The sequence below is a fragment of the Procambarus clarkii genome, chromosome 69 (assembly GCF_040958095.1).
Source record: "Procambarus clarkii isolate CNS0578487 chromosome 69, FALCON_Pclarkii_2.0, whole genome shotgun sequence".
NCBI lineage: Eukaryota > Metazoa > Arthropoda > Malacostraca > Decapoda > Cambaridae > Procambarus > Procambarus clarkii.
In genome coordinates, this window is record NC_091218.1 from 11,274,403 (window position 1) to 11,296,156 (window position 21,754).

Here is a 21,754-nt window from a genome sequence, read left to right on the forward strand (position 1 = left end):
AACGAATTAAATGCTCTTGTCTGCACAGAAAAAATAGATATTATTGCACTTACCGAAACGTGGATGAATGTAGAAAATAGAGAACTATTAGCTGAATATCAAATATATGGATTTAAACTATTTCACACAGATAGATATATTAGACGAGGAGGTGGAGTAGCCATATATGTTAGGGACAATTTGAAATGTAGTCTCAAAGAGGGAATCAAAACAGAGCCACACACAGAAACTATTTGGATTGAATTAAACGAAAAAGCTAATAATATTATAATAGGAGTAATATATAGGCCACCAAATTTAGACAGAATGGAAGCAAAGCATCTATGGGATGAAATATCTAGAGCATCTAGATCTAACAGTATTTATGTCATGGGTGACTTTAATTTTAGCGGAATAAACTGGTTGAACAAAACAGGGAATAGTGAAGCAGAAGATTTTCTAGAATTAATTGACGATTGCTTTCTTACGCAACACATTAAGGAACCAACACGGGAAAATAATATTTTAGATTTAGTGTTAACTAACAGGGAAACGCAAATTAATGACATCGAAATAGGGAGTGAGCTAGGGAGCAGTGATCACAAAGAAATCAGATTTAGCATAGAATGGAATAGACCAGTAGGAGAAAATTCTGTTAAAGTGCCAGATTTTCGAAATGCTGATTTTAATAGCCTAAGAAATTTTTTGGGTCAAATTGATTGGAAAGGCTTGGGTATGGGGTGTGGGCCGGTCTTGGAGCGAGACATCAACCCAGCGATAGGTGACTTAAATGGGGATTTCGATGTGGATTCAATATATAACTTATTTAAGAATATTCTAAACAAAGCACAGGAACGTAGTATACCATACAAATTGAATAGATCGTATACTAATGACCCAAAGTGGATAACAAAGAATTTGAAGAACCTTATAGGTAAAAAGAGAGCTTGGTACAAAAGGATTAAAAATGGGGAGGTCACTTTAGAACAGGAATTCGTACAACTGGTTAGAAATGTTAAAAAAGAGATAAGGAAAGCAAAAAGAAACTATGAAGTTCGCATAGCAGGGCAAGCAAAGACAAATCCTAAAGGGTTTTTTCAGTTATATCGTACTAAGACTAGGGAAAGGATAGGTCCATTAAAAACTGAGACAGGTCAAATAACAGATAGTGATGAAGAGATGAGTAGTATTTTTAATAAATATTTTGTATCTGTATTTACTAAAGAGGAACTTAACAATATGCCTTCAGCCGAACAAGTCTATGTGGGTGGGGACGAGGACAGGTTGACGAGTTTAGCAGTTACCAGGGAGGATGTTCTTAAACAAATAGTAAAACTCAAACCAAACAAATCCCCAGGGCCGGATGAAGTGTTTGCTAGGGTGCTTAAAGAATGCAAAGAGGAGCTTTGTGACCCACTGTCAACCATATTTAATAAATCAATAGAGTCAGGCAGAGTGCCAGAGTTTTGGAAAGTTGCTAATGTGATACCAGTTTTTAAGAAAGGAGATAGATCACTTGCGTCTAACTATCGACCAATTAGCCTAACGTCTATTGTGGGAAAGTTACTCGAATCTATAATAGCAAATAAAATTCGTCTTCATCTTGAAAAACATAAATTAATAATTGAGTCGCAACATGGTTTTATAAATGACCGTTCATGTTTAACAAATTTGTTATCTTTTTATTCTAGCATTGTTGAGGCAGTTGATAGTGGTAAGGATTGCGATGTTGTATACCTTGACTTTAGCAAAGCTTTTGATACAGTGCCACATGAAAGACTGATTAAAAAAATAGAGTCTCATGGTATTGGGGGTGCTATATTAAGCTGGATTAGGGCATGGCTATACCAAAGGAAACAGAGAGTTAGTATAAATGGAATCAAGTCAGAGTGGGAAAATGTTGTAAGTGGAGTGCCTCAAGGCTCTGTCCTGGGACCTCTGTTGTTTATAATATATATAAATGATTTAGATTCAGGTTTGAGTAGCAACATTTGCAAATTTGCCGATGATACGAAAATCGGTAGGGAAATTAATTCGGAGGAGGACTCACTATCACTTCAAGTTGATCTAGATAGGGTTTTGAAATGGTCAAAGGATTGGCAGATGCAGTTTAATGCTGATAAATGTAAAGTTCTGAGGTTAGGTAATGATGATAGAGTTACAAGATACGAGCTAGATGGTGTTGTGATTGCGAAGTCGGATTGCGAAAGGGATCTGGGAGTTATGATTAGTAAGAATTTAAAACAAAAGGATCAATGCATAAATGTTCGTAATAAGGCAAATCGGACACTTGGATTTATTAATCGCAGCGTTAGTAACAAGACACCTGGTGTGGTTCTCAAGCTATATCTTGCTCTAGTTAGGCCCCATTTAGATTATGCAGTTCAGTTTTGGTCGCCATATTATAGAATGGATATAAATTCACTTGAACGTGTCCAGCGTAGGATGACTAAGTTAATTCCCCAAATTAGAAATCTTTCATATGAAGAAAGATTAACAAAGCTTAAGTTGCATTCACTGGAAAGGCGAAGAGTTAGGGGTGACATGATAGAGGTTTACAAGTGGATGAATGGACATAACCGGGGGGATATTAATAGGGTATTAAAAGTATCAACACAGGACAGAACACGAAACAATGGATATAAATTGGATAAGTTTAGATTTAGGAAAGACTTGGGTAAATACTGGTTCAGTAACAGGGTTGTTGATTTGTGGAACCAATTGCCGCGTAACATTGTGGAGGTGGGGTCCCTCGATTGTTTCAAGCACGGGTTGGACAAGTATATGAGTGGGATTGGGTGGTTATAGAATAGGAGCTGCCTCGTATGGGCCAATAGGCCTTCTGCAGTTACCTTTGTTCTTATGTTCTTATGTTCTTATGAACGGCCATTTATAAAACCATGTTGCGACTCAATTATTAATTTATGTTTTTCAAGATGAAGACGAATTTTATTTGCTATTATAGATTCGAGTAACTTTCCCACAATAGACGTTAGGCTAATTGGTCGATAGTTAGACGCAAGTGATCTATCTCCTTTCTTAAAAACTGGTATCACATTAGCAACTTTCCAAAACTCGCCCATACGAGGCATCTCCTATCTAAACACAAAGATTAATCCAGTGTAATTGGCCTGTTATGTTGGACATTGTCTTCTGTGTTGGCATCGATATGTTCTTGTCTTGTCCTTACTCTCATGGTGGGTAGAGTAAATAGTTCCGTGATTTGGGTGTTCATGGTAGGTCGCTCTATTCTTATGTGAATTGCCTCAAGAATTTGTAATCTTCTTGAATCTTGGGTTTTGTCTATTATGCAAGTATTCTTGTTCAACATTTCTCTTGTTAGAGTAATGTCATGGGCTTGTCTCATGTGATTCCTAGGGGCACCAGATTGAAGATGGCATGTCAAACGCCTCGTCAGCTTGGTCGACGTCATACCTATGTACTTACATTGAAGGTTACATCCTTCGTGGGGGCAAGTGTACATGTATACAACGCTTGACTGCTGTAGAGGGTTCTCCGTCGGCTTCGGGCTGTTTTTGATAAGGAGTTCGGAAGTCTTCTTGGTTTTGTAGAATATTATCAGGTTTATGTTTTGGTTAGGAGTAGTGCTTTTTACTCCTTTACGGATTATTTCTTTCATTATTCTTTCCTCTTTTATATGTTCACTGTGCATGGTTGATTTGTAATATAATTTTATTGGGGGTGTTGTGGTTTCTGTTCTAGGTTCTGAATTATACCAACGGTCCAAGTGTCTTCTTATAGCAGCGTTTATTTCCGCGTTGCTATATCCGTTGTTCACCAATACCTGAGTTACTCTTTCAAACTCTCTCAAACCTGAAACAACAACATAAAACTCTTGTAGAAACAAAGACACTCCGTAAGTTAACATCCTTAAACGGTGGACAGCTAAAAATCCCTCGTCCTAAAGATGGCTACTTTAACCTGACTTCTTATGATCTTACCCAGGACCAACGAGACCTCTTAAATCTTGGTCTAAATTGTCAATTCTTATCTAAACCAAAGATGCATCAAAAACGCCTGGAAATCGAAATGCTTCTGGACGATATCCATAAGCTAGAAGACAACAAAAAAGTCATCACCACGGACACACTTCAAGCTGAACTACTTGCAGAAGCAGGGAAAAAACGAGGAACATATTCATCTACAATCTTAACCCCACGACTCAAAGAAGCAGCGAAACAACTAAAAAATCTGAAAGACGTAACAATAAGAAAAGCCGACAAAACAGCAGCATATGTATTGATTCCTACCCATGAATACATGAACAAAATTAGCGACATCCTAAGTGACGACTCCAAATTTCAACGAATCACGAGGAACTCCGTAGAAGACCTTAAGCGGAAAGTAAACAAAACAATTACAGCAATCAACGCAAAGAAAGGTAGTGTGCATTTCAATAAACTTCAAGGCGACTATGGCTTAGGATATGCCTACGGCAATGTTAAGACGCATAAACCAGGTAACCCACTACGCCCTATAATCAGCCAAATACCAACCCCAACTTATCACCTGGCAAAAAAACTTAATGAACTCCTAACTCCATACACTCCAAGTAAGTTTAGTCTACAATCATCAGCAGATTTCCTAGAATTGATCAAATCTACCCAGCCCGATGGAATCATCGCTTCCCTGGACGTTGAATCCCTTTTTACCAACGTCCCAGTCGACACAACCATAGGAATGATACTGGACAGAGTATACAGAGACGAGAGCACCCCCAAATTAGACATACCTGAGCCACACTTGAAAAGTCTTCTCGAAGCATGTACAAAGGAAGCCCCTTTCATCAGTCCACAAGGAGACATGTATTTACAGATAGACGGAGTAGCAATGGGCTCCCCCTTAGGAGTTTTATTTGCTAATTTTTATATGGGAACCATCGAAGATAGGGTCTTCAGTAGCAGACAAAAACCAACTGTATACTGCCGTTATGTAGATGACATATTCGTAATAGTAAAAGACTCAGATGAACTAATTGACCTAAAAAGACACCTAGAGAGAGAGTCAGTACTCCGATTTACACATGAAAATAGTGAAAATAACAGTCTGCCATTCTTGGATGTACTAATAACAAAAACAGGAACCTCTTTAAGCACCAACGTATATACCAAGCCCACCAACATAGGATTATGCCTGAACGGTAGAAGTGAGTGCCCCCAAAGATACAAAGCCAGTGTTCTCAATGCTTATATTCGTCGAGCGCTTACCCACTGCTCTGAATGGAGCAACGTGAGTAGAGAGTTTGAAAGAGTAACTCAGGTATTGGTGAACAACGGATATAGCAACGCGGAAATAAACGCTGCTATAAGAAGACACTTGAACCGTTGGTATAATTCAGAACCTAGAACAGAAACCACAACACCCCCAATAAAATTATATTACAAATCAACCATGCACAGTGAACATATAAAAGAGGAAAGAATAATGAAAGAAATAATCCGTAAAGGAGTAAAAAGCACTACTCCTAACCAAAACATAAACCTGATAATATTCTACAAAACCAAGAAGACTTCCGAACTCCTTATCAAAAACAGCCCGAAGCCGACGGAGAACCCTCTACAGCAGTCAAGCGTTGTATACATGTACACTTGCCCCCACGAAGGATGTAACCTTCAATGTAAGTACATAGGTATGACGTCGACCAAGCTGACGAGGCGTTTGACATGCCATCTTCAATCTGGTGCCCCTAGGAATCACATGAGACAAGCCCATGACATTACTCTAACAAGAGAAATGTTGAACAAGAATACTTGCATAATAGACAAAACCCAAGATTCAAGAAGATTACAAATTCTTGAGGCAATTCACATAAGAATAGAGCGACCTACCATGAACACCCAAATCACGGAACTATTTACTCTACCCACCATGAGAGTAAGGACAAGACAAGAACATATCGATGCCAACACAGAAGACAATGTCCAATATAACAGGCCAATTACACTGGATTAATCTTTGTGTTTAGATAGGAGATGCCTCGTATGGGCCAATAAGCCTTCTGCAGCCCCTATGTTTATCCCTTATGTATCCCCCCATGTTTTTCACCTTCATTGTATTATCACCTGACCTAATGCGGGTATAAAATCAACTAGTATTGTAAGATTGTTCACTTGAGAATGAACCATGGAGGTTCGAAACGTCGTGCAAATTATACAAATAAGTGTAATACACTCTATAGTAAATCACTTCTTTTCTTCACCTTAAAAGTACGAAAATGAGTTTTGGAGAACTCCTATTCCAATTAAGCCCTGATGCTAAGAAAATAGTTAGAGGAATAGAAGCCCTAAACCAGAAAATAATAAATACAGAATATGCGGTCATATTCAATGAAACATATATATATATATATATATATATATATATATATATATATATATATATATATATATATATATATATATATATATATATATATATATATATATAATAGGGAGAGAGAGAGTATACACAAATGTCAGTTAACGTTGAGTATCAAAACGAAATGTAATCTTTTTTTTTACAACAATGTATTGAAATACATTCAACGCATTTTTGCAGTGTCTAGTTAGATCATATACAAGTCTGCAATTTTATACCAACATAGTCCGCTTTTGGAGTCCTGGTTCATGCGTTTGAACATTCTCACATTGCTGGTGTGCTTCCATGAATATTTTTAATTTGCTAATGCTTGGTAATACCTTCCTCGCAACTCTCGCCAACTCAAACGTTTAAATATATAGTGTTATAGAAAATAGATATCCTTGACAGTCATAGAGTAATCGGTATAGCTATTGACCGGAACAGAACAGTTATTTTGCACCGCTCCTGTGCCAGGTATGTCCACTGCGGGCTCACCATAGCCCGTGCTACTTGCCCCGCTCCTGTGCCAGGTATGTCCACTGCGGGCTCACCATAGCCCGTGCTACTTGCCCCGCTCCTGTGCCAGGTAAGTCCACTGCGGGCTCACCATAGCCCGTGCTACTTGCCCCGCTCCTGTGCCAGGTATGTCCACTGCGGGCTCACCATAGCCCGTGCTACTTGCCCCGCTCCTGTGCCGGGTAAGTCCACTACGGGCTCACCATAGCCCGTGCTACTTGCCCCGCTCCTGTGCCAGGTAAGTCCACTGCGGGCTCACCATAGCCCGTGCTACTTGCCCCGCTCCTGTGCCAGGTAAGTCCACTGCGGGCTCACCATAGCCCGTGCTACTTGCCCCGCTCCTGTGCCAGGTAAGTCCACTGCGGGCTCACCATACAACCCGTTCTCGCACTTTCGTATAGTCAATATCGACTTATTAAATACGTGCATATGCGACATACTAAAAATACTAGTTTACCTTGAAAAGCTTCATAGAAAACATCGACCATACCTAACCTTCTTAGTATGTTAAGCATCTTATTGCTTCGTAATTACAATTATTACTTAACCTATACCTTAATAGGTTAAGTAATAATTGTAATTACGAAGCAATAAGATGCATATCTTAACATACTAAGAAGGTTAGGTAAGGTCGGTGTTTTCTATGAAGCTTTTCAAGGTAAACTAGTATTTTTAGTATGTCGCATATGCACGTATTTAATAAGTCAATATTGACAGTAAGAAAGTGCGAGAACGGGTTGCACCATAGCCCCTGCTACTTTCAACTTTTGGTTTCCAGAAGCTGAATCTTAAACAACAGAAACATTTGACCCAAAACTCATTTGAATTCGATTGAAACCTCAATCCTATGTACATAGGATTGGTATAAATTAGATAAGTTTAGATTTAGGAAAGACTTGGGTAAATACTGGTTCAGTATCAGGGTTGTTGATTTATGGAACCTCAATCCTATGTACATAGGATTGGTATAAATTAGATAAGTTTAGATTTAGGAAAGACTTGGGTAAATACTGGTTCAGTAACAGGGTTGTTGATTTATGGAACCTCAATCCTATGTACATATAATGTGGTCTCTAGAGATAAAGAAAACCTGAATCAATATAAATACAATTCCAGTTCCTCGACTGAAATAAAGCGCCTTTTATTGCTCATGAGAACTTTTAGTTAACATTAAAACTGCATCTCACCAAAATGCTAAGAAATAAATTGAATTTCCTCGCATTATTGCGAATACAACTGCAGCTCCAAATACAATGTGAATCTCTTACCGAATACAACTGCAGCTCCAAATACAATGTGAATCTCTTACCGAATACAACTGCAGCTCCAAATACAATGTGAATCTTCAACCAAACTGGTTTCATGGTTTTATAAATGTTAAAAAATTGCCAGAAACTTGTGAAATATTAACAATTATACGTTTTTATGTTAATAGTTTGTAATAATGAGCTGGGTACGAAATATAGGAGGAACCCCATATAGGTTATATCCAATACCAGGCATAATGGTAGGGAGTACAAGAGGTAATGGAAGGGAGTACAAGAGGGATGGTAGGGGAGTACCAGACATAATGGTATGGAGTACAGAGAGAGAGCAGTACTCACACTGGACGTCAAGAGTGAAGATGTCCTCGAGGGCAGTACTGGGGATGAGAGTGTTCACTGCTCTACATACCAACTGGCGTCCGTGGTCGCTCCTTGACGCGTTCAGCAGCAGAGTACTCCTGGTCACGTTGTCTCTGTGGCTCACCTGTGGGCACATCATGTGGGTACTGGTGGGTACTGGTGGGTACGTGTGGGTACTGGTGGGTACGTGTGGGTACTGGTGGGGTCTCTCTCCTTCTCTCTCTCTCTCTCTCTCTCTCTCTCTCTCTCTCTCTCTCTCTCTCTCTCTCTCTCTCTCTCTCTCTCTCTCTCTCTCTCTCTCTCTCTCTCTCTCTCTTCTCTCTCTCTCTTTCTCTCTCTCTCTTCTCTCTCTCTCTCTCTCTCTCTCTCTCTCTCTCTCTCTCTCTCTCTCTCTCTCTCTCTCTCTCTCTCTCTCTCTCTCTCTCTCTCTCTCTCTCTCTCTCTCTCTCTCTCTCTCTCTCTCTCTCTCTTCTCTCTCTCTCTCTCTCTCTCTCTCTCTCTCTCTCTCTCTCTCTCTCTCTCTCTCTCTCTCTCTCTCTCTCTCTCTCTCTCTCTCTCTCTCTCTCTCTCTCTCTCTCTCTCTCTCTCTCTCTCTCTCTCTCTCTCTCTCTCTCTCTCTCTCTCTCTCTCTCTCTCTCTCTCTCTCTCTCTCTCTCTCTCTCTCTCTCTCTCTCTCTCTCTCTCGCTCTCTCCCCCCCAAGCCCCCCAGCACTCACCATAGTGTGGAGAGGCTTGACCATGTGTCCCTGTTGGTACCAGGTCACTAAGGCTGGCGGGTTGCTGCCTATCACTGTGCAAGTCAGGGTCGCCGTTCGACCCTCGGCGATGGGCTCCTCCTCTCCCACGATGTTGACGCTGAGAGGTCCGCCTGTAGGTGGGATGAGGTGGGCTTCGTTACTGACATGTTCACCCAGGCAGTCTCACGCACACACACACACACACACACACACACACACACACACACACACACACACACACACACACACACACACACACACACACACACACACACACACACACATATATACACACATCAGAAGATGAGACGTCGACGTTTCGGTCCGTCCTGGACCGAAACGTCGACGTCTCTTCAGCATCTAGTACAATGAAGATAACTGAGCACTGACCGAGTTCAGAGATGCAAGTTCGATCCCATTGCATAGACTCATCATTTCCTCAAGGAAAAATAACATTCTTGTGGATTAATTCCTTCATAAACACTTGCGTTACTTAACGCAATTGAGAATATTTGAACTTTAGAGACTAGACTGACTGAAATAACAGGAGTTGCAGTAACTGTTTCAACAGGAGACTGGGTGTAAAGATATCACAAATTCCTGTCTCGGCCTCTCACGGAAATGGAGAAATCAGCAAAAAAAACATATAATTTGATTTCTTCATTGTGTAGTGGCAGTGTGAGTTATAGTTCATGGTATATATATATAAATATATATATATATATATATATATATATATATATATATATATATATATATATATATATATATATATATATATATATATAATATGCGAAAAAACAGCATTTGAAAAATTAAAAAATGCTGAACGCGTTTTCGGCTTATTTCGCCTTCATCAGAGCCAGAACATTGTTAATACGGCGAGTACTTACGAGTGAGTGAGTGAGTGACAGAGGTACTCAGGTACTCACAGGTGACATTCCTGAGGTACTCCTGCTCGTCAGGTCCGGTGCGGTCGTTGTTGGAGGCACGGCAGGTGAAGGTGGAGGTCAGGTCACTCCTGGTGGCCTCCACCTCCAACACGTTGTAGGTGCCCTCCCCCGTGGTGGTGAAGGTGGCGTCCACCACCTTGTTGTTCTGCAGCCACAGTACCTGTGGTGGGGGCGTGCCTGGTGGGGGAGAGGCGGTGGTGGGGGAGGGTGGGGGGGAGAGGCGGTGGTGGGGGAGGGTGGGGGGGAGAGGCGGTGGTGGGGGAGGGTTGGGGGGGAGAGGCGTTGGTGGGGGAGGGGTGGGGGGGTGGGAAGGGGTGTTTAAGGAGAAGGGGGGTGGGGTATTGGGGAAGGGGTGTGAGAGGGGGTTTTGGGGAGGGGTAGGGGAGTATTGACAAATATTGATGCCAGAAGGGGGGGTGGAAAGAGGGGAAGGTTAGGTTCGGGTGTTTAAGCGAGGAAAGAGAGAGAGAGAAAGAGAGAGAGAGAGAGAGAGAGAGAGAGAGAGAGAGAGAGAGAGAGAGAGAGAGAGAGAGAGAGAGAGAGAGAGAGAGAGAGAGAGAGAGAGAGAGAGAGAGAGAGAGAAAGAGAGAGTGAGAGAGAGAGAGACAGAGTAAAAATAGGTAAGATTAGTTATAAAAACTTAGTTCCATCTTATATAAACCCAACCTAACTAAACCCAACCCCAGTCACCCTAACAAAACCCAATATACAATACATCCATACAAATGTTCAAGTAGGTACTGTGTGTTATATCCTCAGGTATACACAGGTACACACAGGTACACACAGGTACACACAGGTACACGCAGACAACTATTCCCTCGTGTCAACAGCTGGAGAAGCACAACTCACCACCTGACCTCCACCATACGCCATAAATCACTCGTAATAATCTAATACAGAAAATACTTCAGTGGACACTGGTGTAGTGGCGAGAACTGTGGCTTCCGGGTGCTATCCCCCCCTACCCTCGCTTTAATCACTGCCCCCTACCTCCACCCTACCCTCCCTTCCCCCTTGTCCCCCCCTTCCCCTCTGTCCTCCCTTCCTCTCTCCGGTTCCTCTCCTCGTACTACCCCCCCCCCCTCCTTTGGTCCTACCCCCCCCCCCGACCTATCATTTAGCTCCCCCTTCCCTTTCATATAATATAATTTCTCCTCCTATCCCTCCCCCCATTTTACACTTTACAATGAAACTACTGTATAGATTTAAAAGGAAATCATATTTTTATGATGAAAGAAAAACTCTTCGGCAATCGCACTCAATATTTCATCTGACAAGCCTTGACTCAGTGAGTCCAATCTTCGAACAGGCAGACATTCTCTCTCATAATGTTATATATATATATATATATATATATATATATATATATATATATATATATATATATATATATATATATATATATATATATATATATATATAAATATATATATATATATATATATATATATATATATATATATATATATATATATATATATATATATATATATATATATACATATATATATATATGTATATATATATATATATATATATATATATATATATATATATATATATATATATATATATATATAATACATATTAATTAGGTAAAACTGGCCATTTAGTATAATTAAAACTTGAAGTAACATATATATAAATTTCGAACCGATCGAAAAGTGCAAAATATCCAGATGATTGCAAAAGTCTGCAATTAAAATGTGGGCGTGTGGTGAGGTGCAGCCAAACCCGGGTGCACTAGGCAGACATGAGGGTCTTATTAGTCTAAGTCTTACTCACACACTCCCGCCCCAGCCAGCAAACATTAATTACTAGCAAAGCTACTTTGAGCTTACCTCAGACAGGTAAATATATATATATATATACTGCCTCCTTCGTGTAGGTTTTAGTAATGGAATGAGAAAATGGGAATATATATATATATATATATATATATATATATATATATATATATATATATATATATATATATATATATATATATATATATATATATATATATATATATATATATATATATATATTATTAAATATGACCGAAAAAGTAAGATTAATAATTCTAACACGAATTTTCTCAATCTTTCGTACATTACGCTTCACTGTTGGAGGTAAATCAAAAATCAATTCTCCAAAATTCATTTTTATTTCTAGTCTGACGCGACACGGGCGCGTTTCGTAAAACTTATTACATTTTCAAAGACTTTAGTTCACAAATACACAACTGAATAGAACTTACGTATCTCCGATTTTATATCTACATTTGAGTGAGGTGGAAGGGGTGATGTGGCATTAACACAAGACAGAACAAAATGTGGTATTAATAGAGTATTAATTTCATCAACACAAGACAGAACAAGAGTATTAATAGGGTATTAATTTCATCAACACAAGACAGAACACGAAACAATGGATATTGAATAGAGGTGTTTGTAGAAAGCCTATTGGTCCATATTTCTTGATGCTTCTATATTGGAGCGGAGTCTTGAGGTGGGTAGAATATAGTTGTGCAATAATTGGCTGTTGATTGCTGGTGTTGACTTCTTGATGTGTAGTGCCTCGCAAACGTCAAGCCGCCTGCTATCGCTGTATCTATCGATGATTTCTGTGTTGTTTACTAGGATTTCTCTGGCGATGGTTTGGTTGTGGGAAGAGATTATATGTTCCTTAATGGAGCCCTGTTGCTTATGCATCGTTAAACGCCTAGAAAGAGATGTTGTTGTCTTGCCTATATACTGGGTTTTTTGGAGCTTACAGTCCCCAAGAGGGCATTTGAAGGCATAGACGACGTTAGTCTCTTTTAAAGCGTTCTATTTTGTGTCTGGAGAGTTTCTCATGAGTAGGCTGGCCGTTTTTCTGGTTTTATAGTAAATCGTCAGTTGTATCCTCTGATTTTTGTCTGTAGGGATAACGTTTCTATTAACAATATCTTTCAGGGCCCTTTCCTCCGTTTTATGAGCTGTGGAAAAGAAGTTCCTGTAAAATAGTCTAATAGGGGGTATAGGTGTTGTGTTAGTTGTCTCTTCAGAGGTTGCATGGCTTTTCACTTTCCTTCTTATGATGTCTTCGACGAAACCATTGGAGAAGCCGTTATTGACTAGGACCTGCCTTACCCTACAGATGCTTGTACTAAAGACGCATCCTTCTTGAGCCCAGATGGGCACATGTATAAGCAAGTAGATGGGGTCGCCATGGGTTCTCCCCTAGGTGTCCTGTTTGCAAACTTCTACATGGGTACCATCGAGCAAAAAGTCTTAGTCGACATGAACTTGAAACCGGCCATATACCGCAGGTATGTTGACGACATTTTTACACAGGTACCTGATGTCAGACATCTGCAGGAGCTGAAGGAGGCATTTGAGCAGAGTTCCGTGCTGCGTTTCACTTACGAGATGGAAAAGGATGGGAAGCTGCCCTTTCTAGATGTAACAGTCATGGAAAAGGGCGGAGGTTTCCACACTGCAGTCTACACTAAGGAAACAAACATAGGAATGTGCCTAAATGCCAACAGCGACTGCCCTGACAGGTACAAGAGGAGTGTTGTTAACGCATATGTCGACCGTGCTCTCAGCCACAGCTCAGAATGGAAGCAAGTCGACGAAGAACTCTGTAGGGTAAGGCAGGTCCTAGTCAATAACGGCTTCTCCAATGGTTTCGTCGAAGACATCATAAGAAGGAAAGTGAAAAGCTATGAAACCTCTGAAGAGACAACTAACACAACACCTATACCCCCTATTAGACTATTTTACAGGAACTTCTTTTCCACAGCTCATAAAACGGAGGAAAGGGTCCTGAAAGATATTGTTAATAGAAACGTTATCCCTACAGACAAAAATCAGAGGATACAACTGACGATTTACTATAAAACCAGAAAAACGGCCAGCCTACTCATGAGAAACTCTCCAGACACAAAACAGAACGCTTTAAAAGAGACCAACGTCGTCTATGCCTTCAAATGCCCACTTGGGGACTGTAAGCTTCAAAAAATCCAGTATATAGGCAAGACAACAACATCTCTTTCTAGGCGTTTAACGATGCATAAGCAACAGGGCTCCATTAAGGAACATATAACCTCTTCCCACAACCAAACCATCGCCAGAGAAATCCTAGTAAACAACACAGAAATCATCGATAGATACAGCGATAGCAGGCGGCTTGACGTTTGCGAGGCACTACACATCAAGAAGTCAACACCAGCAATCAACAGCCAATTATTGCACAACTATATTCTACCCACCTCAAGACTCCGCTCCAATATAGAAGCATCAAGAAATATGGACCAATAGGCTTTCTACAAACACCTCTATTCAATATCCATTGTTTCGTGTTCTGTCTTGTGTTGATGAAATTAATACTCTATTAATACTCTTGTTCTGTCTTGTGTTGATGAAATTAATACCCTATTAATACCACATTTTGTTCTGTCTTGTGTTAATGCCACATCACCCCTTCCACCTCACTCAAATGTAGATATAAAATCGGAGATACGTAAGTTCTATTCAGTTGTGTATTTGTGAACTAAAGTCTTTGAAAATGTAATAAGTTTTACGAAACGCGCCCGTGTCGCGTCAGACTAGAAATAAAAATGAATTTTGGAGAATTGATTTTTGATTTACCTCCAACAGTGAAGCGTAATGTACGAAAGATTGAGAAAATTCGTGTTAGAATTATTAATCTTACTTTTTCGGTCATATTTAATAATATATGTCTACAGGAAAGACTGCTACCAAAATATACTAATATATATATATATATATATATATATATATATATATATATATATATATATATATATATATATATATATATATATATATATATATATATATAAATATATATATATATATATATATATATATATATAAATATATATATATATATATATATATATATATATATATATATATATATATATATATATATATATATATATATATATAATGACAGTGTCAGACCACGAAGGAAGAATTGAAACAGGAATATCCTTACGTACTATCGTATTTATTAATATATTTTCAGCAAGGTGATTTACAAGTCAGTAGATATTGACAATTATAGGCAGGAGAGAGGTGAGGTGAAGTGAGGTACAGTGACAAATACATGAATTGGATTGGGTGGTTTTAAATAGGAGCTGCATCGTATGGGCCAATAGGTCCGTGGGTGGATAATAATACCATAAGATAGTGGATTTTAACATGGTATTAGTGATACAAATGTGTACCAATGATCCTACTCTAATCGCCCTTTAACTGATCAATCAAAAATGGATCTATATTATACAAATCACTGCTAATGTTCAAATTACATAATTTTGTAATCTGCATTTATGCAGATTAAATTATGTTCCTATTGAAAGTGATTTTACAATTCGTTATTGAAGAAGTCTTATCTCCCAATCAATTTGGTGAGCATTTTCTGACAGATGAGCAAACAAAGCATTAGACAATTGGTCATGTCTTACAGAGTATTTATGTTGCGAAATTCTACATTTCAAATCTTTAGATGTTTGCCCAACATAGAACTTATTACAGTCTTTACAAGGTATTTTATAAATGACACAATTATCACTACGAGGGCTGTTCCTAACTAATAGCTTACCAACAGTATTTTCGTAACTAAACAACACATGTATATCAAAACGTTTCAAGGCCTTGATCATATTTTCACGGCCAGAAAAATATGGTAAACATAACACATTCTTTGGGCGAATCTTTCACTGCATATATTATTATAATATGTACGACGTGCTTTGCTACGGCAAACTAACAAAAAACTCAGTGGATAACAAAGCTTGAGACCAATAGAATCAATATTCTTAAACTATTCATCTAAGAATTCCGGACTAACAACGCGAAGAGCTCTTAGATACATTGAGGAATAAATAGATTGTTTCACATTGTATCTATGCCCTGAGACATAATGAACCAAGCCTACGAATAAGTTATTCGAAGGCTTACTGCAAACACTAAACTTTAGTGAAAAACCTTCCCAATGAATAAGTATATCTAAGAATGGCAAACATTTATCAATTTCAGTTTCCATAGTAAATTTTAAAGGTGACTTGATCATTAGGTTCAGCTACAAATTCGTCTGTGTTTACATCTGAAGACCATTTACACAAAATATCACCAACATATCTAACCACGGAATGATTCCAGGAATGAATGATTTTATGTAACATTTATTACATAAAATACATAATTTTATGTAACATTTAATGTAACATGAACATTAGCAGTGGTTTGTATAATTTAGATCCGTTTTTGATTGATCAGTTAAAGGGCGATTTGAGTAGGATAATTGGTACACATTTGTCTCACTAACACCTTGTTAAAATCCACTATCTTATGTAAATAATATCCACTCACGGGCCTATTGGCCCATACGATGCAGCTCCTATTTATATTTATCCAATCCAATTTATATATTTATCATTGTACCTCACTTCACTTCACCTCTCACATGCCTATATATGTCAAAATCTACTGACCTATAAATCACCCTTCTGAAGAGTTATTATTAAATACGAAAGTACTTAAGGAAATTCATGTTTCAATTCTTCCTTCGTGATCTGACACTGTCAAATTTTTCATAGCGTGTTAATTTTCGTGATTTATACACACACACACACACACACACACACACACACACACACACACACACACACACACACACACACACAAAATGGAAATGGAAGTTTGAAGACCTGGGAAATCGAGTTACCAATGAGTGCACAAGCTTCATACATGGAACTCTGACAGTAGATGGGAGGAAGATTGTGATCATGGTAATCTACAATCCCCCACCAAACAGTAGAAGACCCAGGCAGGAGTATGATGACAACAACAAAGCATGTATTGATGAACTGCAGAAGGCAGCAACACTAGCCCACAGAATGAGAGCGAAGCTGCTGATCATGGGGGACCTAAATCATGGAGAGATAAATTGGGAATCAAGGAATCCCCATGGAGGGGATGAAACGTGGGGAGCAAAATTAGTAGATGTTATAGACAGGAATTTCCTGACACAACATGTGAAGGAAGACACAAGGGAAAGAGGAGGAGATGCACCGAGCCTATTAGACCTGATTTTCACCCAGAACGTAGAAGATATCGAGAATTTAGAGCATGAAATACCTCTAGGGGCCAGTGACCATTGTGTCCTAGTCTTTGACTACATGATGGAATTCAAAATTATGACCATGGGACAAGAGATCTGGGAAAGGAGAGCTGACTACAGGAAAGGGGACTATATGAGGATAAGGGACTATCTGGGTGAAGTGCAGTGGGAGGAAGAAATTAGAGGAAAAACAGTCCAAGATATGATGGACCTAGTCATACAGAAATGCCAGGAGGCCGAAGAGAGATTTATACCAACGGTAAAGGGAAAAAATAAGAAGGAATATAATAACCCATGGTTTAATAGACAGTGTCAGGAAGCAAAAATGGCCAGCAGGCGGGAGTGGAGGAAGTACAGAAGACAAAGAACAGAGGACAACAGAAGCAGATACAACAGAGCTAGGAACGATTACATTAACATAAGACGAACATCGGAAAGGGACTATGAGAACGATATTGCAATCAAAGCGAAAAAACAACCTAAGTTACTACACAGTCATATAAGAAGAAAAATGTCGGTGAACGACCAAGTGACAAGACTAAGGAAGACAGAGGGGGCATATACTGAAAGTGACAAGGAAATCTGCGAGGCACTGAATGCCAGTTTCCATGGAGTGTTCACTACCGAGCCTGAGCAGCTCCCATTGTTGGAAGGGGTTACCCTAGATGAAAGACTATCAGATATAGAGGTGACAGCAGAGGAGGTAATGAAACAGTTGACAACTCTAGATGCAACTAAAGCAGTTGGACCAGACAAAGTATCACCGTGGATACTAAAAGAAGCAGCACAGGCCCTCAGCGTGCCTCTGGCAATGATCTTTAATGAGTCACTTATGTCAGGAGAATTGCCCAGTTGCTGGAAGAAGGCAAATGTCGTGCCGATCTTCAAGAAAGGAGATAGAGAGGAGGCACTTAACTACAGACCTGTATCACTGACAAGCATCCCCTGTAAAATACTGGAAAGAATAATTAGGCTACGACTGGTTGCACACCTGGAGAACATTAGGTTTGTGAACAAACATCAACATGGGTTCTGGACAGGGAAATCGTGCCTAACAAACCTTCTGGAATTCTATGATAAAATAACGAGGATAAGACAGGACAGAGATGGTTGGGCAGACTGCATATTTCTGGACTGCCAAAAAGCCTTTGATACAGTACCGCACATGAGACTGCTGTTCAAGCTCGAGAGGCAGGCGGGGGTGGGGGGAAAGGTCCTAGAATGGATAAGGAACTACCTAACAGGAAGGAGCCAAAGAGTTACGGTAAGGGGCGAGAAGTCGGACTGGCGAACAGTAACAAGTGGAGTACCACAAGGATCGGTGCTGGGACCAATTCTATTTCTTGTATATGTTAACGACATGTTTACAGGCGTAGAGTCCTACATGTCGATGTTTGCGGATGATGCAAAGTTGATGAGAAGAGTTGTGACAGATGAGGATTGCAGGATCATCCAAGAGGACCTGAACAGATTGCAGAGATGGTCAGAGAAATGGCTACTAGAATTCAACACGAGCAAATGTAAAGTTATGGAAATGGGACTAGGAGATAGGAGACCAAAGGGACAGTACACAATGAAGGGGAACAGCCTACCTGTAACGACGCGTGAAAGAGACCTGGGGGTGGACGTAACACCTAATCTATCTCCTGAGGCACATATTAATAGGATAACGACAGCAGCGTACTCTACACTGGCAAAAGTTAGAACATCATTCAGAAACCTAAGTAAGGAGGCATTTAGGGCGCTTTACACTGCCTACGTAAGGCCAGTCTTAGAGTATGCCGCCTCATCATGGAGTCCCCATCTGAAGAAGCATATAATGAAACTGGAAAAGGTTCAGAGGTTTGCAACGAGACTCGTCCCAGAGCTACGAGGGATGGGGTATGAAGAGCGCCTGAGGGAACTGTGCCTTACGACACTAGAAAGAAGAAGGGAGAGGGGGGACATGATAGGAACGTATAAGATACTCAGAGGAATTGACAGAGTGGACATAGACGAAATGTTCACACGGAATAGTAACAGAACGAGAGGACATGGATGGAAGCTTGAAACTCAGATGAGTCACAGAGATGTAAGGAAGTTTTCTTTTAGCGTGAGAGTAGTGGGGAAATGGAATGCACTTCAGGAACAGGTTGTGGAAGCAAATACTATTCATAATTTTAAAACCAGGTATGATAGGGAAATGGGACAGGAGTCATTGCTGTAAACAACCGATGCTCGAAAGGCGGGATCCAAGAGTCAATGCTCGATCCTGCAAGCACATATAGGTGAGTACATATAGGTGAGTACACACACACACACACACACACACACACACACGCACGCACACACACACACACACACACACACACACACACACACACACACACACACACACACACACACAATGTTTGCAGATGACGCAAAATTAATGAGAAGAGTTGTGACAGACGAGGATTGTAGGATCCTCCAAGAGGACTTAAACAGGCTGCAGAGATGGTCAGGGAAATGGCTACTGGAGTTTAACACCAGTAAATGTAAAGTTATGGAAATGGGATCAGGTGACAGGAGACCAAAGGGACAGTACACAATGAAGGGGAACAGCCTACCTGTAACGATTCGAGAAAGAGACCTGGGAGTGGATGTGACACCTAATCTAACTCCTGAGGCACATATAAATAGGATAACGACAGCAGCGTACTCTACACTGGCGAAAATTGGAACTTCATTCAGAAACCTAAATGAGGAAGCTTTTAGGGCGCTTTACACTGCCTACGTGAGACCCGTCTTAGAGTATGCCGCGCCATCATGGAGCCCCCACCTGAAGAAACACATAAAGAAACTGGAGAAGGTTCAGAGGTTTGCGACGAGGCTTGTCCCAGAGCTACGAGGGATGGGATATGAAGAGCGGCTGAAGGAACTGAACCTTACGACACTAGAGAAAAGAAGGGAGAGAGGAGATATGATAGGGACATATAAAATACTCAGGGGAATTGACAAAGTGGAAATAGATGAAATGTTCACACGTAATAATAACAGAACGAGGGGACATGGGTGGGAACTGGAAACTCAGATGAGTCACAGAGATGTTAGGAAGTTTTCTTTTAGCGTGAGAGTAGTAGAAAAATGGAATGCACTTGGGGAACAGGTTGTGGAAGCAAATACTATTCATACTTTTAAAACTAGGTATGATAGGGAAATGGGACAGGAGTCATTGCTGTAAACAACCGATAGCTAGAAAGGCGGGATCCAAGAGTCAATGCTCGATCCTGCAAGCACATATAGGTGAGTACATATAGGTGAGTACACACACACACACACACACACACACACACACACACACACACACACACACACACACACACACACACACACACACACACACACACACACACACACACACACACACACACACACTCACAACTCACACAATGGAAAAATCCATGGTATAATAGGGCATGTATGGAAGCGAAGAAACTGAACAAGAGGGCGTGGAGGAACTTCCGGAATAACAGAACACCAGAAAGGAGAGAGAGATACCAGAGAACCAGGAATGAGTACGTCAGGGTGAGAAGAGAAGCAGAGAAAAGTTTTGAAAATTATATAGCAAACAAAGCCAAGACTGAACCAAAGCTACTCCACAGTCACATCAGAAGGAAAACAACAGTGAAAGAACAGGTATTGAAACTTCGAACAGGCGAGGACAGGTATACAGAGAATGACAGAGAGGTATGTGAAGAACTCAACAAGAGGTTCCAGGAGGTCTTCACAATAGAACAAGGTGAGGTCACTGTGCTAGGAAAAAGGGAGGTAAACCAGGCGGCCTTGGAAGAGTTCGAAATTACGAGAGAGGAGGTCAAGAGACACCTGCTGGATCTGGATGTTAGAAAGGCTGTTGGTCCAGATGGGATCTCACCATGGATACTGAAAGAGTGTGCAGAGGCACTTTGCTTGCCACTCTCCATAGTGTATAGTAGGTCACTGGAGACGGGAGACCTACCAGAAATATGGAAAACGGCGAATGTGGTCCCAATATACAAAAAGGGCGACAGGCAAGAGGCACTGAACTACAGGCCAGTGTCCTTGACTTGTATACCATGCAAGGTGATGGAGAAGATCGTGAGAAAAAACCTGGTAACACATCTGGAGAGAAGGGACTTCGTGACAAATTGCCAACATGGGTTCAGGGAGGGTAAATCTTGCCTTACAGGCTTGATAGAATTCTACGATCAGGTGACAAAGATTAAGCAAGAAAGAGAGGGCTGGGCGGACTGCATTTTCTTGGATTGTCGGAAAGCCTTTGACACAGTACCGCATAAGAGGCTGGTACATAAGCTGGAGAGACAGGCAGGTGTAGCTGGTAAGGTGCTCCAGTGGATAAGGGAGTATCTAAGCAATAGGAAGCAGAGAGTTACGGTGAGGGGTGAGACCTCCGATTGGCGTGAAGTCACCAGTGGAGTCCCACAGGGCTCTGTACTCA

The 21,754-nt window shown here is 40.3% G+C and overlaps 1 protein-coding gene across 1 annotated transcript in view; it reads right to left on the reverse strand.

The window, feature by feature from the left end:
* Window positions 1-21,754, reverse strand: part of LOC123751813 (nephrin) — a 222,638-nt gene that overhangs the window by 54,134 nt on the left and 146,750 nt on the right. Inside the window, exons 5-7 of the mRNA XM_069311033.1 lie at window positions 10,150-10,347; window positions 9,197-9,348; window positions 8,460-8,604 (exon numbers count right to left, since the gene is read on the reverse strand). Of these exons, the coding sequence (XP_069167134.1) occupies window positions 8,460-8,604; window positions 9,197-9,348; window positions 10,150-10,347 (495 nt within the window). The remainder of the gene's footprint in view (window positions 1-8,459; window positions 8,605-9,196; window positions 9,349-10,149; window positions 10,348-21,754) is intronic.